Source organism: Ostrinia nubilalis, chromosome 16 (assembly GCF_963855985.1).
Source record: "Ostrinia nubilalis chromosome 16, ilOstNubi1.1, whole genome shotgun sequence".
NCBI classification, from domain to species: domain Eukaryota; kingdom Metazoa; phylum Arthropoda; class Insecta; order Lepidoptera; family Crambidae; genus Ostrinia; species Ostrinia nubilalis.
Genome location: NC_087103.1, coordinates 4,593,038 through 4,615,668, shown reverse-complemented (window position 1 = coordinate 4,615,668; position 22,631 = coordinate 4,593,038). Strand labels below are relative to the sequence as shown.

Sequence of the window (22,631 nt, the reverse complement as noted above, 5' to 3'; positions counted from 1 at the left end):
TTATGACGTTTTCTATTGGCCAAAAGATTTAACTCTCTAAAAATCCGCGTGCAACCATATCCTGCTTAAATATTGTGCACTTTATTCAGCACAGATTAAACAAGCTAAATGACAAATAGAATAGATTGAAATGACAGATTGCACTTGAATTACCCTACTGAAATATCAGCAGCTCAACATTTCAAGCATGTATTTTTCAATATGTTAGACTGTGCTAGAATAAGCATAGAAGAAAGATTTTGCCCCAACAGAGAAATTTTAGAGGACCTTTCTTGGTTAAATCCAAGAAAATTTAATGACATAATGACGACAAAAGACTTTCCGGCTGGAGTCCTCTCTTGTATCTCAAAACTTTGCAATGTTGAAAGAAGTATATTATTAATAGAACTTAAACAATTTGCAGATCAGTACAAAAGTTTCATAAAAGTTGTAAAAACTCAAGATGAACAGATCCCAGACGAAGAATCAAACAAAGCAGAAGAAATTTTAAAAGACCGTGAACTCGATTCGGAACCTGAATCAGAAGAAGACAATTTTCGTGGTTTCTGCAATGACAGTAAAAAATGTTTCAAGTGTTTGTCATGCGCCTTCTCAGTTATTTTTGAACTCTCTGGATCAGGATTGTTCACTAACTTATATGTAGTTTATAAATTTATCCTAACGATACCCTGTACACAGGTTACATGTGAACGGGTTTTTTCGAAGTTAAAAATAATTAAGAATCGTCTTAGGGCTAGTTTAGGCCAAGACCTTATGTCTAGCCTTATTTTTATGAACATAGAGAGAGACTTGTTTTCTGACATCGACAGAGAAGAAATCATTAATGTCGTGGCCAGTAGTAGTGACGAACTTAAAAGAAAACTGATGGGATAGGCTAGGCAATCGTTAATAAGGCTACTATCACTATGGTAGGAATTTTTGTCGTCTTTCTACGGTTAACACAATTTTTTTTTAACTTCTTTATGTAATAATTATTTATGTTATGGGGGGGGGGGCCTCAAATCACCATCTAGCCGAGGGCCTCCAATGGAGCCAGACCGGGCCTGGATCTACACTGAACATTGTGACCAAAACAGTATAAAATATTTTATAAAGGTTAAATATTGCAATTAATAGTTAACTTGGTACGAACCAACATACCTACAAAATATTATCGCCAAAATACGACAGTGCTCCGATATCGTGTACAGTCGGCCTTATGTTAGTTACAATTTTCATCAATTATAAAGTAGTCATAATGTGTATGGATAGCTCTTTAAAGCTTAAGCACAGACTAAACGACATCTCTATGGCCGCTACTACCAAAACTACCAAAAAGATAACATTGCGAAAGTTGCATTCAGTAAGTGCACAGTCGACCTTATTAGTTCGTTGCGATGTTAATACCGTCCGCAGGCTGGACCGAGATTGAGACAATTACGCGTGATTGTGCCCCTTGGTCACAGGTTGTCGTGAGTGTGGCCTTTTTGTCTCCAGTTGACATGGCCCAAAAATTACAGCCAGTTTCAATGATTCAACAAAGTTCTTTACTCTCCAGAATGCCAGCAGAAGAAAATAACAAAAACAAAATCTTGTATGAAATTAAATACAAATCCAACCACGCAGAATTTGCTTTTTAGATTCTGATCTATTGCGATTGCATGTGGGTCTCATGTTACGGTATACAAACTGATTGATGATGGTTTCATCATCATCGCATGGAACCAAACATCGTAATTATCTCCGTCCAATCTAGACCCTGGAATCGTAGGATCTTATGATCAATACAAGATTTCGAATCCAAATTTTTATACTACATTATGTAAAATACCCAGTAGAGTACAGTCAGCATCAAATAGTTCGTAACACCTAAAGTGGCCAAAAAGTTGATAACAAACCTTAATCTAATTTTACTGTAACAAAAACGTGTTGTGAACTTTTTGGCTACTTTGGGTGTCACAAACTATTTGACGCTGACTCTACTGCTGTGGCTAATTTAAGTTTGACATCGATGAACAGTTTGACGTTAAAGCAAATGAGTAGGCCGTTCTCACCAGGCTGTGGTTGTGATTTATGCCCAAATTGCAGCGGTCATTTCGCGTGATGTACTCGTATTTGGGCCATTGTGAAATGACATCTTTAACATTTTTTGTTCAAGTTGATGATGGTGCATTTTTTATGAAACTGAGAGTAGGTACATCATTTTGAACTGTTGGTAGGCAGGCATATCAATAAAATATGTTACAAAAGTACTTATTGATCCCGATCCTAGTAGGGTTATATACAGGGTGATTGTTGCATTTGAGCAGTAAAATCCTTTTGTTTCATCCGTACTTAAACCAACACCGAATAGTAGGATAAGATTAATAGGATGAATGTTCTTTGAAACAATTTATCTTTGACTGTAAACTTACCTAGGAGAAGGACTAAGCTTCAGCAGCTATGACACTAGACCTTCGTGGGAGATAAGTCTAGGTATCAATTTCGCAGCGCTGAGTCAACGGGCAGCGTGGGCTCGTGTCGAAACGCACTTGACTCGATCTCGCCCACGCGTGGGACATCCACGACCGTAGCGCACCATCCTGAGGACAAAAAATTAAGGATTGTAGTTAGGTATAATTAAGTTAGTTGTAATTAAGTAATTAGTTATCGCTAAGCGATTGTGATGTAATACAAACTGTGATATTTGCAGAAAATCTTTGTGGGCACTTAATGCACATCGATATTGAGACGCAAACTTTTAATACCAGGACCTAGAGTTTCATTCAGTTGGATGGGGAAACATTCAAACTGGCAAGTTAGGATTCTTGATTTTTTTTATTTCCATTCCAACCTTAAGAGAGCACATTAAAACATCCTAAATAGTAAGTGAAATTAGTACCTGTAGAGTTCTTGAACTCAAACTCAACTCAACTCAAATAAAAACACGAGTATGATTATGAGTACAAACTATCACTCATAAGGACGACATTTCCAAGCAATTCATTAAATTAAGATCACCTGATTAAGAAATTCATAAAACTTGCTGGTTAGCATTTCATTTAATGGATGCTGCGTTATGTAGCGTTTAGCTAATCCTGACTTATCACAAACCTCATTACAATGATAAAATGAGTGGCTGTCTCCATTTATGGGTCCATCGATGCAGATTTACAATTAATGCAAGATTTATTTAGACAAAATTAATGCAACACGTCCGACCTAATCTTATAACGATGACTCAGTCTAGTGATGTAGCACTTTGGTGTCGGCCGTTTGGTGTAGTGGTTCGAAACGGACTACTATTCCGGAGGTTGCGGGTTCGATTCCCGCACAGTACAAACATTTGTGTGCATGAATTTTTTTTATTTCCAATATTCCATATTTGTTTGTATTGGACTGGGTATTTTCTATGTATTTACAAGAAAAAAGTATTAAAGTATGTTTATATCCGTTGTCTAGTACCCGTAGTACAAGCTTTGCTTAGTTTGGGACTAGTAGTGCAGTGTAAAATGTCCAAGGATATTTATTTATTTTACTAATATGTAGATAAAACTAAAACATATTATTCACTATTGAAAATTACCAATCACAAAAAGATAGCTTTAGAAACTACACAAATAAACAATCACAAAATCAAAAATCAAAATCAAAAAATATTTATTCAGTTTAGACCACAAGTGGCACTTATGAACGTCAATAGAAAATAATAAAAAAAGAAAAGGTAGCCCTTATGGGGCACTTTACATGTCTCCTTATCTTTTGGGCCCTACCAGCGCTTCGAGACAAACATATGGCAAGTGCTGAGAAGAAACGCCGGAACAAACTCAGTCACCACTTATTGCCAGGAATTATCTAACGGTAAGAATAGTCAAATTTAAGTACATCAAATATGTGCAGACTGAACTGACCACGCATCCTTGTCATCAATATAGTCTCGAACCTTGTAGTACCCTTTGGACATAAGGGTATTTTTTATATGTATCTTAAATTTGTTTATTGGCAATTCGACAAGGTTGTGTGGTATTTTGTTAAATATGGTAATACATTTCCCCAAGAATGAATTACCTATCTTATGCAACCTAAATGATGGAACAGCAAGTTTATTCTTATGTCTCGTGTTAAATGAGTGGACGTCACTTTTCTTAGTAAATAAATGTATATGTTTACGGACATACATAATGTTATCAAATATGTATTGCGAAGCCACAGTCAATATATTGATTTCTTTAAAAACTTCTCTAAGCGAGTCACGTGGTTTAAGACCGTATATTGCCCGAACAGCTCTTTTCTGTAAAATGAAAATTGATTCTATGTCTGCTGCTGAGATTTATTTAGAAAAAATAATAATATCAAAATCAAAATCAAAATCAAAATCAAAAATATTTATTCAGTTTAGACCACAAGTGGCACTTATGAACGTCAATAGAAAATAATAAAAAAAGAAAAGGTAGCCCTTATGGGGCACTTTACATGTCTCCTTATCTTTTGGGCCCTACCAGCGCTTCGAGACAAACATATGGCAAGTGCTGAGAAGAAACGCCGGAACAAACTCAGTCACCACTTATTGCCAGGAATTATCTAACGGTAAGAATAGTCAAATTTAAGTACACTAAATATGTGCAGACTGAACTGACCACGCATCCTTGTCATCAATATAGTCTCGAACCTTGTAGTACCCTTTGGACATAAGGGTATTTTTTATATGTATCTTAAATTTGTTTATTGGCAATTCGACAAGGTTGTGTGGTATTTTGTTAAATATGGTAATACATTTCCCCAAGAATGAATTACCTATCTTATGCAACCTAAATGATGGAACAGCAAGTTTATTCTTATGTCTCGTGTTAAATGAGTGGACGTCACTTTTCTTAGTAAATAAATGTATATGTTTACGGACATACATAATGTTATCAAATATGTATTGCGAAGCCACAGTCAATATATTGATTTCTTTAAAAACTTCTCTAAGCGAGTCACGTGGTTTAAGACCGTATATTGCCCGGACAGCTCTTTTCTGTAAAATGAAAATTGATTCTATGTCTGCTGCTGAGCCCCACAGTAAAAGACCATAAGACATAATACTATGAAAATAACTAAAATATACAAGCCTTGCTGTTTCAACATCAGTCAAGTTTCTGATCTTTCTCACCGCAAAGGCAGCTGAACTAAGTCTTCCCGCCAAGGCAGCAATATGGGGGCCCCATTGTAATTTACAGTCTAGGGTAATACCTAGAAAGACAGTAGAGTTTATCAGTTCAATGCGTTCATTATTTACTGTAATATTAGTATTAACTTGTTTGACATTAGGCATAGTGAATTTTAAACATTTAGTTTTTTTTGCGTTTAATAGCAAATTATTAGTTGTAAACCAGTCTAATACTTTGGAAAGAGCATTATTCACGTCGTCAAATATTTCCTGACGCCTGTCAGTTTTAAAAATTAAAGAAGTGTCATCAGCAAATAATACTATCTCACAAAGGTCCTTTGAATAAAAAGGTAGATCATTTATATAAATCAGAAAGAGCAATGGTCCCAGTATTGAGCCTTGGGGCACTCCCATTTTTAGGGGGGCGCCCGAAGAGTTAGTTCCGTGAATATTTACTTTTTGTAATCTGTCTGAGAGGTAAGAGTGTAATAGGCTTAAGGCCTTGCCTGATACGCCATAATGTTCTAGCTTAAATAACAGAGTTTGATGATCAAAAATGATAAGTAGCTAATATAATACTGTTTAATTCTGCTGATTTTCATCTCAGTTGAATACGCCTTTGTTATGTTTCAGAAATCGCAAACATAGGCACGTTAAGCTAATCATTATAGCATGTTATTGACGATATAATATTATGTGCTATTATTATCATTATTTAGTAACAAAAATATTTTATTTATTTAAGAATTTATTCCATAAACTTAAATTGGCTTACATGGGGAACTTTTACCTTCAATTTAATGTATAACGGGTGTGAAAATCCTCTTGAAGTTGTTACTCCATGGAGGAAGTGGTCGTCTCAATTGTTATTGTTTTTAGAGCACTATAAACAGTACGAAGTACAAACTAAGACCAATATCGATATCGACATGAAAACAGCACTAGCCATGTCGCAAGTGACAGCGCCACTCATATCGACGACGTTTGAATAGATACACTTGTCAACGTACAAGTTCGCTTGCGTGTCGGAGACCTTTCGATAAAGTCGTTCGTGAGAGGCAAGGATAAGGGCTGGCACAGACGACAAAATTGCCGCAGTTTTATTGTATTACACAAGGTGAATACTGAACTGTAAAAGCTGTCAAAAAGCTCATTGATAAAAAAATGTCTGAACTTTAAGAGGTGTCAAAAAGCTCATTTGTAAAAAAAAATCGGCGAAAGAAATGACGTCACTTGGGTTGCCAATTTAATTCACTTTATATTATTTATTGATTTAATATGTGACAAGATGTTAATTGCTAAATTATTTGGGATTTTCTGACTTAATATTTTTCCTAAGGTTGTTTCTTGGAGTTATTGTTTACTTTAAACAAACGCACGACTTATGCACAACGATCCTTACAAATTCTTTTAGTGACAGTTAGTTGATTTTTTTTATTTACTTTAGGCAATGTTAGGGTCCTAACGAATATTAGTAAAAATGAAAATAGCGGACTGTATTAAAATAGGTTGCTGTAATTCTCGCCAGCCTAATTTACAATTGATTATCTAGGATACGCGGTAATCGTGCGACGACGGTGGTGTCCCAAAGGCGAGTGTGTGAGCCGAGCGCAGCCGATGATGACGCTGTCGGCCCGAGGTGACGTTAGTCATTGTACGCCGCCCGCACGTCTCCTCCCGCGCGTTGTTGGGTTCCCAACAGCAATGAATACAAAACGGTTTATTTATTCTTATGTTTTTAATCAGCTATTGCAAGTCATTTCAAATCTTAAACACATAATGCCATAAAACTCTCTCATAACGATGACGACGACTCCAAAACATTTCACCAATCACATTACTATTCAAAACTATCGACTGATTAATTTTAATTTCCGCGACCTATAGTTGACGTGATCACGATCTGTGACCGAATGTTTGATCAATCGTTGATTGACGAGCCGATAACAGCCGATAATTGTCAGCAATCGTAAAATAAATCATTTCGAAAACGGTGCTTTTTAATTAATTCCAGTTTACTGGGAGGAAGTGAGATTGGCACAGAAATGGCAATCTTAAAGTGAGAATATGGGCAGATTTTGGCTCTTCATATCGTGCATTAAGTGGGTCCTATCGGCTTAATAGGTACCTATGTACTCCAGAGTAAGAGTAAGGCTGGGTTGCACCATCTTACTTTAACTTTGACAAACGTCAAAAATCTGTCAAACCCCATACAAAAAACACCGGTTATCGTGAAAGTTACGGTCAAAATTAGGTAGTGCAACTCAGCTTAAGTATTCACAATATGTCGTGCGTTATTTGAATGAGACATGAGCACTACATCCCCGTCTCTTCACCACTCTCGGTCGTAAGAAGCAATGACACGTCAAGCTGTAATTTTAATACTAAAGTGCGGATTTACTATTAAATCATATATTTTGGATCTGCTGTATAAACAAGGCACGAAAAAACCTCCGAACCAACATACACAATTTTCGGAGCTAACTGAGCTTACATACTGTGTACCTTTCTAAACTCCATTACTAGACTTCGAATAGAATACTCGGAATAGGTGTGAAATAGATGAATAGATTAAGCACCTACAAATGTTGTATTAAAACACTTTGTCCGATTATGAATTGCTACATCAAAACAACAATGTATTATTAGGTCGCAATAATCAAATATCTGCGTCACGGCTTGGAATTCGCTTTCTTATAACAAAACGACTTGTTATGACGATATGCCAATTTTCTCAGACAATGTAAATAAAAGGTGAAACAGACTGCTATTTGACTGTATCTTGGAAGAATCATCACGACAATAGTATTCGCAAATAATAGGGCTTATAGTTTAGTCGAGATATTTTAATGTTATTCAACCTCACTTTGTCGTGATATTGGAGTAATATTGGATCACTTATTACTACTATTTATATTTAAAGTTTGGCTATACCTACTCGTGAATAATTTTCTCAAAATTGCGGCTGAGGTTTTTCTTAATTCAGCAAATTCCAGTCTTTCCTTATCCGTGTAAATGGATCCGAAGCACCTTTTTTATTTCCTCTTCGACAATTTCCTAGTCCTAACCGAACTGACTTTTGGATTATCATCTCAGAAACCAGAAAGACGAATAAAATTAGTCTGGCATAGTAAAAACAGTGCCTCCTGAATCTTTCTGGTCAGCGTGACGAATGTGGGCTAAATCCTCCATTTGCATCTGGTATATTACAGAAGATCGCGGTTCTGCAATGAAGACGAAATGACCTGATGAAGATGATGATAAATGGAAAAAGTGGGATGTTTTTCAAGAGTGTTAAAAAAAATTAAATCATCTCCTAAAAACAGACTAACAATAATTATGAAGTCTTTAAGTTCCTAGACATATTCTTCTAAATTCACTGCTTAAGCAGCATAACAAATTACTAGCTCTATTTCACAGATGGCCTTCCCTAATATATATTAAGGCAGCGCTTAGCGGCTAACTGCTGCAGACGCGACCTTTGCCGGTGAGAGTCCCAAGGCCACGTTAAGGCTGCTCCACACTTCACCGAAATATATTTCCTAGAATGTAATAATAGAAATATTGTGTGTCCGTTTGTCACTTTCTTCATCAAATAAAAACTGAGATGAGAGGAAACTACAGATGAGTTTTGAATAATCACGCCCGTATTCACAAACGATTCTTGCTTAAGCGAAGCAGCAAATCGAACGCACGGCGTTGACTATTTAACGCCGTGCTCTCTCTGATTGATGATGATCTCAAAGCTCTGTGATTGGTTCGTGTGTCACCCTGTACGCGCACTGTGAGACCGCATAGTAATGTTTGCAAATACGGGCGTTAGCCTATTCGAAGTTCGAACTGCAGTGGGTCACATTATTTAACTAATAAATATTTATTTGCCCTTAAACATTAAAGAGGTAGAACCGTGATCGTAAACTAGGCTTTGAAGTACTAATAATATTTTCATTAATTCATATAATTGGGAAGTCATGAACATGCTAAAGCAGTGAAGTCATCTTCACCGTTTTATTAAAAGCATTTGTTGAATTATTACTGTATTATGTGTAGATAGCGATCTGCAGGTGAATTAAAGTGAGTTATTACTATTATTTAGCGTCTTAGTTAATGGAATAGGATGAATAGGTACCTACTTTAATAATTTATTTTTCAGTGTCAAAGACGTGGTGTCAGTGTCCAAACATGGAGGGCCCCTTGCCCTAGACAGTAATGAATAAAAAGTTTAAATATTAAAATTGTCTTATTAATAATTTAAAAATGGTAAAACCATAAGTATAAGAGTGAAAATAAGATAAAAAGTTTTCGCCAATAATTCCAACTTTTACCTTATAGTTTAGTTCGATAATATTTCCTTATACTTTTAAAGATCACATAGTTGACAAAATCTCGAACTGTTTATTAAACGAATTAGTCCCGATGACAAAAAAAAAGTGGTAAAACCACAAAAAGTCAGCACAACAAGGAAATTTTATTCGCAGTCTCGCCAAAACCTAATTCCACAGATTACATATCATCACGACAAATACCACTTCAATGAAGACATCTAGCAATTTCTGTTGCAACCGCCACGGTATATTAAGCCCAATGTAACATCACCTTAAGTAAAAAGAAACAATGGTCTTACGAAATCTCTTGATCGATGACGACTATTTAAGATACATATTTCTGCGGCGTTATTTCAAAATGTGGTCCCCATTAGCGAGCGTTTCCAAACTTGCATGATTCATGGCGTTCATTGTCTCTAGGTTTGTTTGTACGGTTTTTTGGGGGCCCGCAAAAGAAAGGTGATGACGTAAAACCACTCGATCAAATCTGCGTATTAATCGAAAGCTCAAGGATTGAATAGTTTTTGATAGACATATCTTTTGAAGAGAGTAAGACTCGACTCTGATGTCCTAGATTCGACTTCTTGAAGGAAGTAAAGTCATTGTGATGGATAGCAGTTAAATCACTTTGAAGCAGTCAGTCACAGTTTGGAGCTTTTGCTTCTATGTAGGTAATAATTTTTAAGACTATAATAAAGACGATTAGATTAATCCAGCACGTTATCTGTCTTAAATTGGCCATAGTGCAATCTCTTAAATCTCCCGTTTGACAATAGAGGATACCAATTTTGTTCTGGGTTTTAAGATCCTGGGATCATTTAAGCTTCAATAAAAATCGTTCCAGAGTTGAAACAAATATGATACTTACTTTTGCTTTGTGCAATCAATGCAAACCAATAACTACATAGTTATATTCCGAACCCCTGTCGCCCTCCCGCGGTTCACACTGGCCCACAATTTTCGTAACTTTCATGGCGAGTTAGCTCTTCTGTTAATGCACAGGTGTTGATTGGCGAATTGGGCCGGCGCATAAAACACAACCACAGCACATAAGACTACACACCTTTGTTGCAAAATAACCCCTATTACAATCCCATAAGATGCCACAGTATTGAGCTTGATGGGCTATCGTCCGTTGATGCTGTGTGAATCGACCCCATTTTTATTTGCTCGCTAACTGATACAGTATTTTCGATTTTCTTCGCCGACTGTTTGTGTTAAACGTGAGATGTTTTGTAACCAGTTTTTCTTGCAACACTCCATTTGTTTGGTTACCTGAAATAATAACAAAGTTGCTGAGTCAGTTATGAGTCAAAATAGAGGTTAATCGTCGGCGGCTAAAAGAGGAGTTCTATTCCCGATTGGGTTATATAATTTATAACCCAATCGGGAATAGAACCCAACCTAAACTTTTCCATTACGATTAAGAAATTGTAAAAGTTCGAAAACAGTGTGTATGGCACTATACTCGTAATATTTACTTGTACTAAGTACAAGTTATTTGTGGAAATCCTGGGGGGAGGCCTTTTTCCAGCAGTGGACGTTTTTCGGCTAAAGCTGAAACGAACGAAGTACAAACGTGTCACTTGTAATAATTAAGGTTAGGTAATACGTTTGATGTCAGACTTTGTAATGATTATGCCACTGACAACAATGGCATCTGACATAACTTCGAACCCTCTGATGTAGATATCCTAATTTTGTGAAAATCGGGTTAATCCGAGCCCGTGTACATAGTTTCAACAAACAAGAAAGAATCATAATAATATATTTTTATGTGCATCACCTGGAAATCAAATTCAGGACGAAACTAAAGAGAGTCCATCTGTCAAACTACTAAATCACGCACCCAATCAATATAAACTTACTACGCTAGTTGTTCATCAATATTGTGTACCCATCTTCTTACCCAATTGACACTAAACTTGCATTTCAAAAGATTTTTGAACTCTTCTTACCTAATCAGCTGGTCTAGGTCAAAACTGCCCAGTTTGTGCTCTCACGGGACTTACTCGTATGTTGCGTCATTTTGACAAAGTGTGTCATTTGATTAACTAGCCTTTAATTACATCCGAATCCACAAGATTTATGTCTAGATTAGACTGTCTCGAAATTGTCGTTGGATAAAGTGCCCACGCGAACCTCGAGCACGTATTTAGTTGTGCATTTAGTATCGTAATTTTCACAAGATTCAACTCATCATAGAACTAAGTTAATATTCTTGATAAAATTATTAAATGCACGGATTTTCCTTTTAGCGACAACGTGGGATTAATAAAACATTATAATTCTTGGACGCTGTGATTTTTCTTTTTGAAATACATATTTTTATTTTACTAAAGTGACAACCTCGCTTTTCCTTATAAATAATAGCCTGTTTTGTTATTCCATCGGCATTAAAATTATTGCTTAGATGCTGCATCAAAAGAAGAACATTTTCGCTGTACAAAAATAAAAATAATTGAAATAGAAAAACCTTACTGACACGGTAATATTACATTAAAACAGTATTGATAAGGAAAAAAATATTGATAAGTGATACCAATACTCATTAATACTATGGTAATACTGTGCCAGTGCCACCTGGCCCGCTCAGCATTTATCGTGACATTTTCACAAGGGGCATGTCAAGACGCTGGTCTTCTGCGGACACCCGTTGGGTCTAGGTTAAACAGCTAGGTAGGAATAATTATTATTTTATTGAATACCAAGACAATTTGACATCATTTAGTCACTGTAGTCGCAATGCCAAGTCCGATCGTCACCGCAACCGCTAATGCGACCACCGGCAATGTCGCAGACAAATCGACTCCCGCGCAACCCGTGAAGGTCGCGTGACGTCATACGTTGTCATTACCCCTTTAAGTTGTAGGGTTGTTCATTACTTTTCATTCATTCATGTTGCTTGAATAAATAAATTATTATTATTATTACCAGTTTATTTATACCAAATAAAACATATTTTTTCCTCATGAATTTAGCAGTCATTTTATAGAAGTGAAAGCCTCAATTTGTGTTGAAGAAATTAAACCTGCTGGGATAGAATGAGCACTATAATAAATAAAATATTATCAGTGATTAGAATTGAATGATTTAGAATGTATGGGCTTATCATACAAAATAGAGAAAATGCCTCGAAAAAAGCTTTATCGTGTCGCGCATCCTAGGCCTTACTGGTCTTCGTTGACCAGTCGCAGATTGATGTTCACAATTGACATCAGTCTGTCGTTTAATAATCCTAGGTAAGAAATCCTCATATTTAAAAAAATCTTTCTTATGACGTATTCTGACTAGTCAATAAGGACAAAGCAATAGTCAATAGACGAATGACATCATCAATTAATTCTATGACTATAACCTAGATGTCATCTTGCCTGGTCATATCACGACGGAAAACGAATCCGTAGAATCCAATGACTCGTTGGTAAACGCATGAGAACTTCCCGATAAGCCATTTAATTTTATGAATATTTTAATACTGATTCGGATTAACAAGAAACGAAAAATCTGCAGAATTTATATTGTACCACTTTTACCTTATAAGAGCATCTTTGGAATAGAAGGTAAGTGTCTTAAAAACAACCTTGGATAGTTAAAGGTTAGAAAATACGTAGATTTTCCATAGCTAAGTTATGCGTTCGACTAATAATGTTATAAACTAAAAATTACTAAAAGAACTACGGCAGCTTTAAAGAAGTTTTTAGAGACTCACAATACAAAACTCGAGAAGGAAAAATCCTTTTCTCTCATATTAAACTTATTCAGCCTTAAAATCAAGAGTAGCGGCAACTGGGTGGAAAGGAAATATTAATTTCTGAATGTCCAAAATTTTATTATTTATAGTAACATCATCATCAAACCATTTATTATCCACTGCAGTTCTCTTTCTAATCAGAGGCAATTTGAGGATTTGGCCTACGCTTCCCCCTACGCTGGCCAGTGAAGCCTGACGTTTGCATATTTCCCTTAGTCACCTTAAAGTCCTAACTACATATGTAGTAACATTGTGACTTGATGGGATATTTTCCCAACGAGTAACAGTGTGACTTGCTGGGATTTTTTACGATATACACGGGAAGAGTAGGGGGTCCTATTCTACTCTCCCGGCGCCCGGAACCATATGGCTAATGATCAAGCCATGAAAGCATATTTCAACAAATAGTTAACAATTTATAAGACAACTAGCGGCCGCCCGCGACTTAGTAGGTACGCGTGGATCCCGTTTTACCACCTTAGGGGTGGAGTTTCGTAAAATCCTTTCTTAGCGGATGCCTAATTGCCTACGTCATAACATCTACCTGCATGCCAAATTTCAGCCCGATCCGTCCAGTGGTTTAGACTGTGCATTGATAGATGTCAGGCAGTCAGTCAGTCAGTTAGATAGATAACATTATTAGATCCATGCTTTTAACGAAAAACGAGACAATTCTCTTGACTGAGAATTATCTCGTTGATCCACTCTTGCGCAACCAAACAGGAGCAAAGTCGTGTCGCGGTGGCCACACATTGACAAATGCTTCTTGATGTCATTAGGGTTTAACGTCATTAGTCACAGCGTTGTTATGGTGGATTTAGACGTTTAATGACAATTTAACGAAGGTAGTAGCTATAATATCGTAGCTTATTGAACCACTTATTAGAAAAATAATTGACAGTGGTGCTGCAATATCCTGATAACAGAGAAAATAATTGTAGGTTATAATCGAATCCAAGGAAATTTATTTTAGAATCTCTAAGTGAAGTCTAAGTTTCTAGCCGCTGTGTGTTATTTTCGACGATCTGGTGAAGGTCGCGGGAGGTGCCTGGATGCGGGCGACGCAGGACCGATCTTTGTGGGAATCCTTGGGGGCGGCCTTTGTCCAGCTGTGGACGTCATTCAGCTGAAACGAACGAACAAACGATGTGTTATTTTATTGAGAAAACAATTTACACAGCTCAATTTCGAGACGTTAGTTTTTGTGTAGCATTAGGTTTCGTGGGAAAGGAATAAATCGTCACCAATCTAGTCTTTACTATGCTTCCTCTCGTGACTAGGGCAGTCGAGTCACGTCCTACGCTTTTACACATAGCGATTTTGCTTAGTAATTGCTATTTAATTGACATCTACGATTGATTCTGGCAGATATGATTTTGGCAGAAGAACCTCCATAGAAGAAGAAGGTAATGGTGAACATTTTGCACGCCCATTAATATTTAATAAATAAACACTGTTAAAAATAAATGATAGTGGAAAGACAGATAATTCATGCACATAATGATAAATCAGCTCTTAGACTTAACACTACAGAATCCTAAATCATTATTAAAATTGCATCAAAACATTGGCTGCTCTTTTAGGTCCATAACACTAATGTGTAAACATAATTTCGTAGCAAAAATTATGCAGCGCAGGTGCACTGTCACATCCTTTTTTTGGTTTTGCCCTGCATTGTGTTTTGAGGTGAACAAAGTGTTTTACCGACAGATAATATGTCCAGCGTGTGTAAATTCCCTATGTCCCGATACGCGCATTTTCTATGCAAATCTCGATTATTTTAATTCGATTGGCCTTTACGTGTTTATGTCCTCATGTCCATAGCTGCCGAGAAAAAACCAATTTTGCACGGGACCACGTACGAGTGTATGTCCAGTGCAATTATGTATTATGCAAAGCCATTAAGAACTTTGACTTGGGACTTAATTGCGAAATTATGAAGATCTAGTATTGATAAACATGTGAGTTTGTTTGTATTATTTTGGGACATCAATCATGAGGGAGGAGTTAAAACTTGTGACGGACAGTGAGCTGAATCATTAAGGTACTAGGTTCGATTCTTTATTGAACCATTTTAGTAAATAATTAATCTATCATCTCCCTACGCATATTTTCTCTAGAAAGCTTGATCATCAATCAGGCAATCTAGTCTCCACTGAATTAGCAAGAGTACTCTTAGTTACCAAAAGAAAATGGAGGATTTGGCCCACATTGAAAAGATTGGCTATTATCCCGCTGAAACCACACGGATTTCGTAAACTGGCTATAAAGAGAAAAATAAGGAAAGAAAAGGCTAGTCCTATTCCTAGTGAAGTCCAAATATAATTCCGAGAAGAAGTAGCAGAAGAAACTCAGTCATTTGATATCGGCAACGATTAATTTTGTACAGTTTTCCAAGAGAACTATTGAACCACTTTACATTGAAGTTTAAAACAGCTAGTTTATTTATTTTTTGTGGTAAAAAAAAGATAAATGAATGAAATAACTCTCTCCCTCTATCTTCAATCTAATATCTCAACTCACAGTCGTAGTGAACTTTTAATTACGATCGTAAAACCACTAATTAGCCGAGGACAGTTATGAGATTTATATCCTTCCCTCCACATCAATCTGGTGGACGCCATTGCGTACGTTTCGATGTAATTAAATTATTTCGGATTCGTCACGCTGGTACAGTCGAGCTCATAAATATATCAACGCTTCGAACTTACACTAATTCATGCTAAATATCAATGATTCGAGATTCGTATTCTAAGGCCTGGTTTCCTCAAAGCGGAGAGGAGAGGAGACAAGAGGAAACGTGTTTTGAACAACCAATCAGATTTTGTTATTGCAAAAAATATCCCATTTCAACCATTAGTCGTTTTAACCTAAAGTCAATTTATACTATCAGCATCAGCAATATGCATATTGTGAATGAATGCACAGCAAACTTGGGATATCCCAACCTATATTTATGAAATCTAATAATAGGTACATGTATCTGACTGTACTTTTACAACATCACACGAATCTAAGTATGACAATTTTATGTAAAACATTTTTATATTGCACTTAATTGCCGACAGGTGGGCTTTGCATACTATCATACGGTATGATTCATACCTAATTTAATAATCGAATAAATTGTTTATCGATTTCCAAATGTGAAACTATTTATTTCGATTCTGCACAAACATTTTAATGTTACGTAACAAGAACGTTAATTTGTTGTAATTTTAGCCTTGTTCACGACCACCTTTTTTATAAGCCTTTTACATACTTTTTTGTACCATAGATTTACCATAGATTTAACCTATTAAGAAAAAATAAACCAGTGTCAAACTAGCTTCTGTTTGTTTCACTCAACATAATTTGGTGTCAGAAGAAAAGGAAAAATATTAATATTGTAATATGCCCATAACACGATCCAAAGGTAAAGCCGCAGGCGTGGCAGTGGCCCCTGCTACTATCCCTGCTACAACGGAAGCGGAGATCTCGGAAGACGGAGCCTCCAGCGTCGTCCCGGAGACGGCGGGCCCGTCTACGACACCATCTCCCGCTAGTATTACATCAGTTCCTAAGAGTGCGCGCTCTAATCGCTCTACTAGTACTATGAAGGCTCGCATTTTAACTGCAAAAGCGGAGCACGCTCGACGCCTAGCACAGCTCGACGCAGAGCGAGAGCGTGCTCAGCTTGAGCGCGAGCGTGCCCAGCTTGAGCGCGAGCGCGCCCAGCTTGAGCGCGAGCGAGAACGCGAGTGTGATATTGCTAACTTGGAATTACAGGCCGAGCTGGCCGCCATAGCAGCCAGCTCCTCTCAAAGGTCTCTTAGTAATTCTAGGTCGAGCGTAGAACGTTGGCTGGCACAGTCAACAATACGTGACACTGATTATAACGCTAATGCATTACTCGACAGGGAACCGTTTCCTAACGTTAAGCCGCAGCCACCGCCGCGGCCGGCGCCACCCGCCACAGCAGATGGAGCCGCCTAAACTGCGTTACCGGTCCCTGCGGAGCCGCAGCCACCGCCACGGCCGGCGCCATCCGCCACTGCGGGTGGAGTCTACACAGCGCTACCGATGGCTACATGTTCGCAATCAGCGTTAGTTGTGCCAGCTGAGCCAACCACACAACACATAGATTTAGGCACACGTAAAGAACATCATTGTAATTGCTACCAAAATAAAAAGACTGATCATGAGGGTACACAGATTTATCAGCTGGCTAACGCAATTGCGGACCTCAAGCGGCCTACACAGGTTTGTGAACTCCTTAAATTTGACGGGCGCGTCGCGGACTGGTTCATTTTCAAGAAGGCGTACGACCAGTCGAAGGCACACTTCACCCCAAGTGAAAATGTCGCCAGACTTAGCGCTGCACTGTGTGGAGCTGCTAAGGAGGCCGTCGCAGTGCGCTTGGTTGCTGCTGATGATCCGGACCAGATAATGAAGGCTCTTGAGGTTAGATTTGCACAGCCTGAAGTCATCATTCTTCACCAGCTTGCCATGGTAAGAGCCCTTCCTAAACTCGGTCTTTATGACAACTCTCGCGAATTGAATACTTTTGCCTGTCGTGTTCGCAATTGTATTGATCTAGTTCGCCTACTCAATCAAAGTGAATATCTCGCCTCGCCAGAGTTATCCAACTCCATCATTACTAAATTGACCCCGCTTGTCAGGTCTAGATGGGCTGACTTTGCGGCGGCAAGAGTTGGCTCTGGCAAATTTAAATTAGAAATTTTGTCGGAATTTTTGGAAAACGAAGCATATTTACAAACGAAATTTGGCATTGTCATGTCAGAGCCGACGTTTGTCAAAAGTCAAAGTCAGCCTGTCAAGACCAAAGACAAAATTTATCAGAATGTAGTTTTGTCTAGTTCGCCTAGTCAACCAAAAAGTTCCGAATCATTGTGTAAATATTGCGCAACCGGTACGCACGAGGTAAGCGAATGTATAGGATTCAAATCGCTTGGTGTAGATGATCGGTGGCAGTGGGTCATGGATAATAAGGTTTGCCGCAAATGTTTAAGGAAGGGCTCTCATCTGTATAAAAACTGTAAAAAGCAATGTGAAGTTGATGGCTGCGTGGCGAATCGTAGACATCATACGTTACTTCACAAGCTTAGGTCCGACCTGTCGGCTTCCACGACTCAACCGGAAGAGCAAGCTGCCATCGTAGCGCATAACGCTGCACCGATCGTTAGTAAGCGACAACCGCTACTCAAGATTATTCCCGTGACGCTTTCAGGTAAAAAGGGTAGTGTCGATACCTTTGCGCTATTGGATGACGGTAGTTCCGCGACGTTGTTAGATAGATCAGTTGCTAATGCACTAGAGGATGAGGGACCGAGAGAACCTCTGAGAATTCATTGCATCGGGGGTCTCACTAAATTGTCGGACGTCTCTTTTGTTAATATTAAAGTGAGAGGCCGGTACAGCTCAGACACTTTCGAGATTCGCGCTCGTTCTATCCCCAATCTCAGTCTCAGCGCGCAAACTGCCAGCTTTGATGATGTCCAGCGATTCAGTCACCTTACAGATTTAGCCGACGTCTTAGCTTATGGGGACGCTCAACCAACATGCCTTATAGGAACGGACAACTGGCATCTTCTCTTGACCCAAAGCGTACGTCGTGGTACAAAATCTGAGCCTGCCGCTGCCCTTACCCCTTTGGGCTGGGTACTTTTTGGTTTTATGGGCAACACGGCCAGTTCGGTAGAATTTGTCAATCATGTAAATCAAGTTGAAGATGACCAGTTGGACAATAATTTAGAACATCTGGTTAAGAACTACTACAAATTAGACTCCATTGGCATAGAAAAGAAACTTCATAGTAGTCCTAGCGATAAACGTGCTATAGAAATTCTAGATGAGACTACGGTGAGGTTAACCTCTGGTCGCTTCCAAACTGGTCTTCTATGGCGGGACAACATTAAAATCATCCCCAACAATAAGCGCTTAGCACTGTCCCGATTTCAAAGTCTCGAATCTAAAATGGCTAAAGACAAAACTTACGCGACTTCCTATAAACAGAACATTCAGGGTATGATTGACAAAGGATACGCGGAGCTTTGCTCTGGACCACCAACTGGTAACATCACGTGGTACCTCCCGCATTTTGGGGTCGTACACCCACACAAAAAGAAGTTACGTGTGGTGCACGATGCGGCAGCGAAATGTAACGGGGTGAGCCTGAACTCTATGCTATTATCAGGTCCAGACTTGCTGCAACCCCTGCTTGCTATTGTCATGAGATTCAGAGAAGGTAAGATCGCTATTACGGGGGATATAAGGGAGATGTTCCCACAAGTAAAAATTAGACCTGAGGACCGCGACGCTCAGCGCTTTTTGTGGAGGGATGACCCTCAGTCCCCTCTCTTAGAATATAGGATGTCTTCTATGATTTTTGGAGCAACGTCTAGCCCGTGTACAGCACTCTACTTGAAAAACAAAAATGCTCTTGAATTTCAGAATTCTTATCCGAAAGCTGCTCAGTCCATTATAGAAAATCATTACATGGACGATTATCTTGAAAGCTTTGATAGTGTAGAAGAGGCAGCTAGCTTAGCTTCGGAAATAGTCACCGTCCATAAGGCTGCAGGATTTGAAATGCGATCTTGGGTCTCCAATCATGCTGAGGCTCTTACCTTATTACCTTTAGACCTCTGCGCCACTGAAGCTTCTGAGGTAGGGTTAGGTCCATCTTCTCCATCGCGCATTAGAGTTTTGGGATTGACTTGGCTTGTTGGCGATGACTCCTTGTCCTTTCTTAAGTCCATCCCGAAATTTCCCCCAACGCTTACGAAACGTTCTGCCTTGTCTTTGCTTATGTCGGTGTACGATCCGTTAGGGTTGATAACGCCTCTTATTATAAAGGGTCGAATTCTTTTCCAAAAGACATGGAAGTTAGGTTTGGATTGGGATCAAAAATTATCTGAGGGGTTAGTTCTAAAATACCAGTCGTGGTTCCGGGAACTTGAGATCGTATCAGGGAGCGCTATTCCCAGATGTTATTCGGAGGGAAAGCAAGTTATAGAAAGTCAGCTTCACGTCTTATGCGACGCTAGCGAGCTAGCTTACGCTTGCGTTGCCTACTGGCGATTTGTTTTATCGGATGGTTCAGTCAAATTGGCGCTTATAGGAGGCAAAGCTAGGCTCGCGCCACTAAAACCAGCGACTATTCCGAGAATGGAACTTCAGGCGGCGTTGATAGGCGCGCGTTTTGCTGCTTACATTATTGAGGCTCACAAAAATAACCCCTTTAAAACGTTTCTGTGGTCTGATTCGATTACAGTGCTGAAATGGTTACGTAGCGACGCCTGCACATTTAAGCCATTCGTGTCCTTTCGTGTAGCCGAGATCTCGGATCTTACTGATGTACAGTCTTGGAGATATGTCCCTAGTGGCTTAAATGTTGCTGACGACGCCACGCGCGATACAGCGGAGTTCTCTCTACATTCACGTTGGTTCACTGGCCCGACTTATCTTCTTTCACCGGAAGCTACGTGGCCTCGCGAACCGCTTCACGCTGATTCTTCAACCACAAGTGAAATAAAAATGGTTGAATGCTTGGTCGTACCTTCTACAGAATCCCCGGCTCTTTCGCCTGTGGTCGCAGACCATCGGAGATTCAGCCGATGGATTCGCCTGCTCAGAGCCACAGCTCGAGCACACCAGTCGGCAAAAATTTTTAGGACCTTATTACCTCTAAATTCTAAATTGTTTCTAAATTCACCTCGTTGCGATCGAAAATTACCTCTTTTATCAGCCGACGACTTAAACTCGGCAGAGCATCATTTACTCATGTCTGTACAACGCGATTCATTGTCCGAAGAGCTTGATTGTGTTAACGCAGGACGCCCCGTTTCTAGATTAAGTAAACTTAAGAACGTGTCCTTGCTCGTCTGTAACGGTCTTCTACGGTTATCCGGTCGCACATCCGCTTCAGATGCCATTGAGTCCCGCCCAATTGTCCTTGATGGAAAGCATCAGATAACAAGACTGTTGATTCATGACTACCATATACGATACGCTCACGCAAACAATGAACTCGTCGTCAACGAAATGCGCCAGAAGTTCTACATCATCGGCCTGAGATCTGCCGTCAAACAAGTTGCTTCAAGATGTCAGCGTTGCAGAGTATGGAAGGCTAGACCTGTGCCGCCGCCCATTGGCGACTTACCAGACGTGCGGATGGCCATCTATGAGCGCCCATTCTCCTACGTCGGTTTGGACTATTTTGGCCCTCTCAATGTCACGATCAGCCGGAAGCATGCGAAAAGATGGGTCGCGCTCTTTACCTGTATGACTGTCCGAGCAGTTCACCTGGAAATCGTCGATAACCTGTCAGCGGACTCTGCGATAATGGCCCTACGCCGCTTCATATCTCGTCGAGGCTGCCCGATTTGCATCTATTCTGACAATGGGACGGCTTTCGTTGGGGCCTCTAAGATGTTAGCGGAAGTCTATGAGTTCGCGACCACCAAGCGGATACAGTGGAAATTTATCCCGCCGTCGGCTCCTTTCATGGGTGGATGCTGGGAGAGATTGGTACGGAACGTCAAGTCTGCGCTATCCGCAACCTTGAAAGAACAGTCACCCAGAGAAGAGACACTCCACACCCTACTCCTTGAAGCAGAGGCTATAGTTAACTCTAGGCCGCTGACTCACGTGTCAACGGAACCCGATGCAGAGGAGGCGCTTACGCCGTTTACGTTCCTTATCGGCACCCCTTCGTACGATCTACAAACACGGCCGTTCGACGACACCGATCTTTCCAGCCGGGCACAGTGGCGGAAGGCACAGCGTCTGGCCGACCATTTTTGGCAGCGCTTCACCAAAGAATACCTGCCCAGCCTAGTCCCTCGCCGCTCTTCACCGACGGCTTCTACGAGCTTCATCATTGGCGATCTGGTGGTCATAGTGGACGGGACTCTACCCAGGCGTTGCTGGCCACGTGGCCGCATCGTTGCTACCTACCCCGGCAAGGACCGGATAGTTAGGGTAGTGGATGTTCAAACTAAAGGGGGTGTCCTGCGTCGGCCCGTAAAAAAATTGGCCAAGCTGGTCGTTTCACCCTAAACCTGGTGCTTACACCGCCGGGGGCCATGTTCACGACCACCTTTTTTATAAGCCTTTTACATACTTTTTTGTACCATAGATTTACCATAGATTTAACCTATTAAGAAAAAATAAACCAGTGTCAAACTAGCTTCTGTTTGTTTCACTCAACAAGCCTTTTAAATAAATTTTCCTTGAGCATTCACCTACGTTATTATTAGTAAAAGTCACACTATTTATCAATCTATTAAACAAACATTCATATTAAATTATAAATATGTAACTTGAAAAAATCGAACTGCCTAAGGCGGGAATCGAAACCACGGCCTTTCGCTTGGCGACTACTCTTCCATCTGAGCTATACTGGACACATGTTAAAATTTATGTGTGTCAGATATTTAGA

The 22,631-nt window shown here is 39.4% G+C and overlaps 2 protein-coding genes across 2 annotated transcripts; both read left to right on the top strand.

Moving 5' to 3' along the window:
- Positions 1-16,579: 16,579 nt before the first annotated feature.
- LOC135079522 (myb/SANT-like DNA-binding domain-containing protein 4) lies at positions 16,580-17,161 on the top strand. Its single transcript, XM_063974176.1, has one exon. It carries the CDS (start codon positions 16,580-16,582, stop codon positions 17,159-17,161), a length of 582 nt encoding a protein of 193 aa, XP_063830246.1.
- Positions 17,162-17,248: 87 nt separating this feature from the next.
- LOC135079519 (uncharacterized) lies at positions 17,249-22,249 on the top strand. Its single transcript, XM_063974175.1, has one exon. It carries the CDS (start codon positions 17,249-17,251, stop codon positions 22,247-22,249), a length of 5,001 nt encoding a protein of 1,666 aa, XP_063830245.1.
- The last annotated feature ends 382 nt before the right edge of the window (positions 22,250-22,631 follow it).

Bases quoted from the DNA above. Each gene is read 5' to 3' on its own strand.
- LOC135079522 (XM_063974176.1), top strand. From the start codon at position 16,580: ATGCCCATAACACGATCCAAAGGTAAAGCCGCAGGCGTGGCAGTGGCC.
- LOC135079519 (XM_063974175.1), top strand. From the start codon at position 17,249: ATGGCTACATGTTCGCAATCAGCGTTAGTTGTGCCAGCTGAGCCAACC.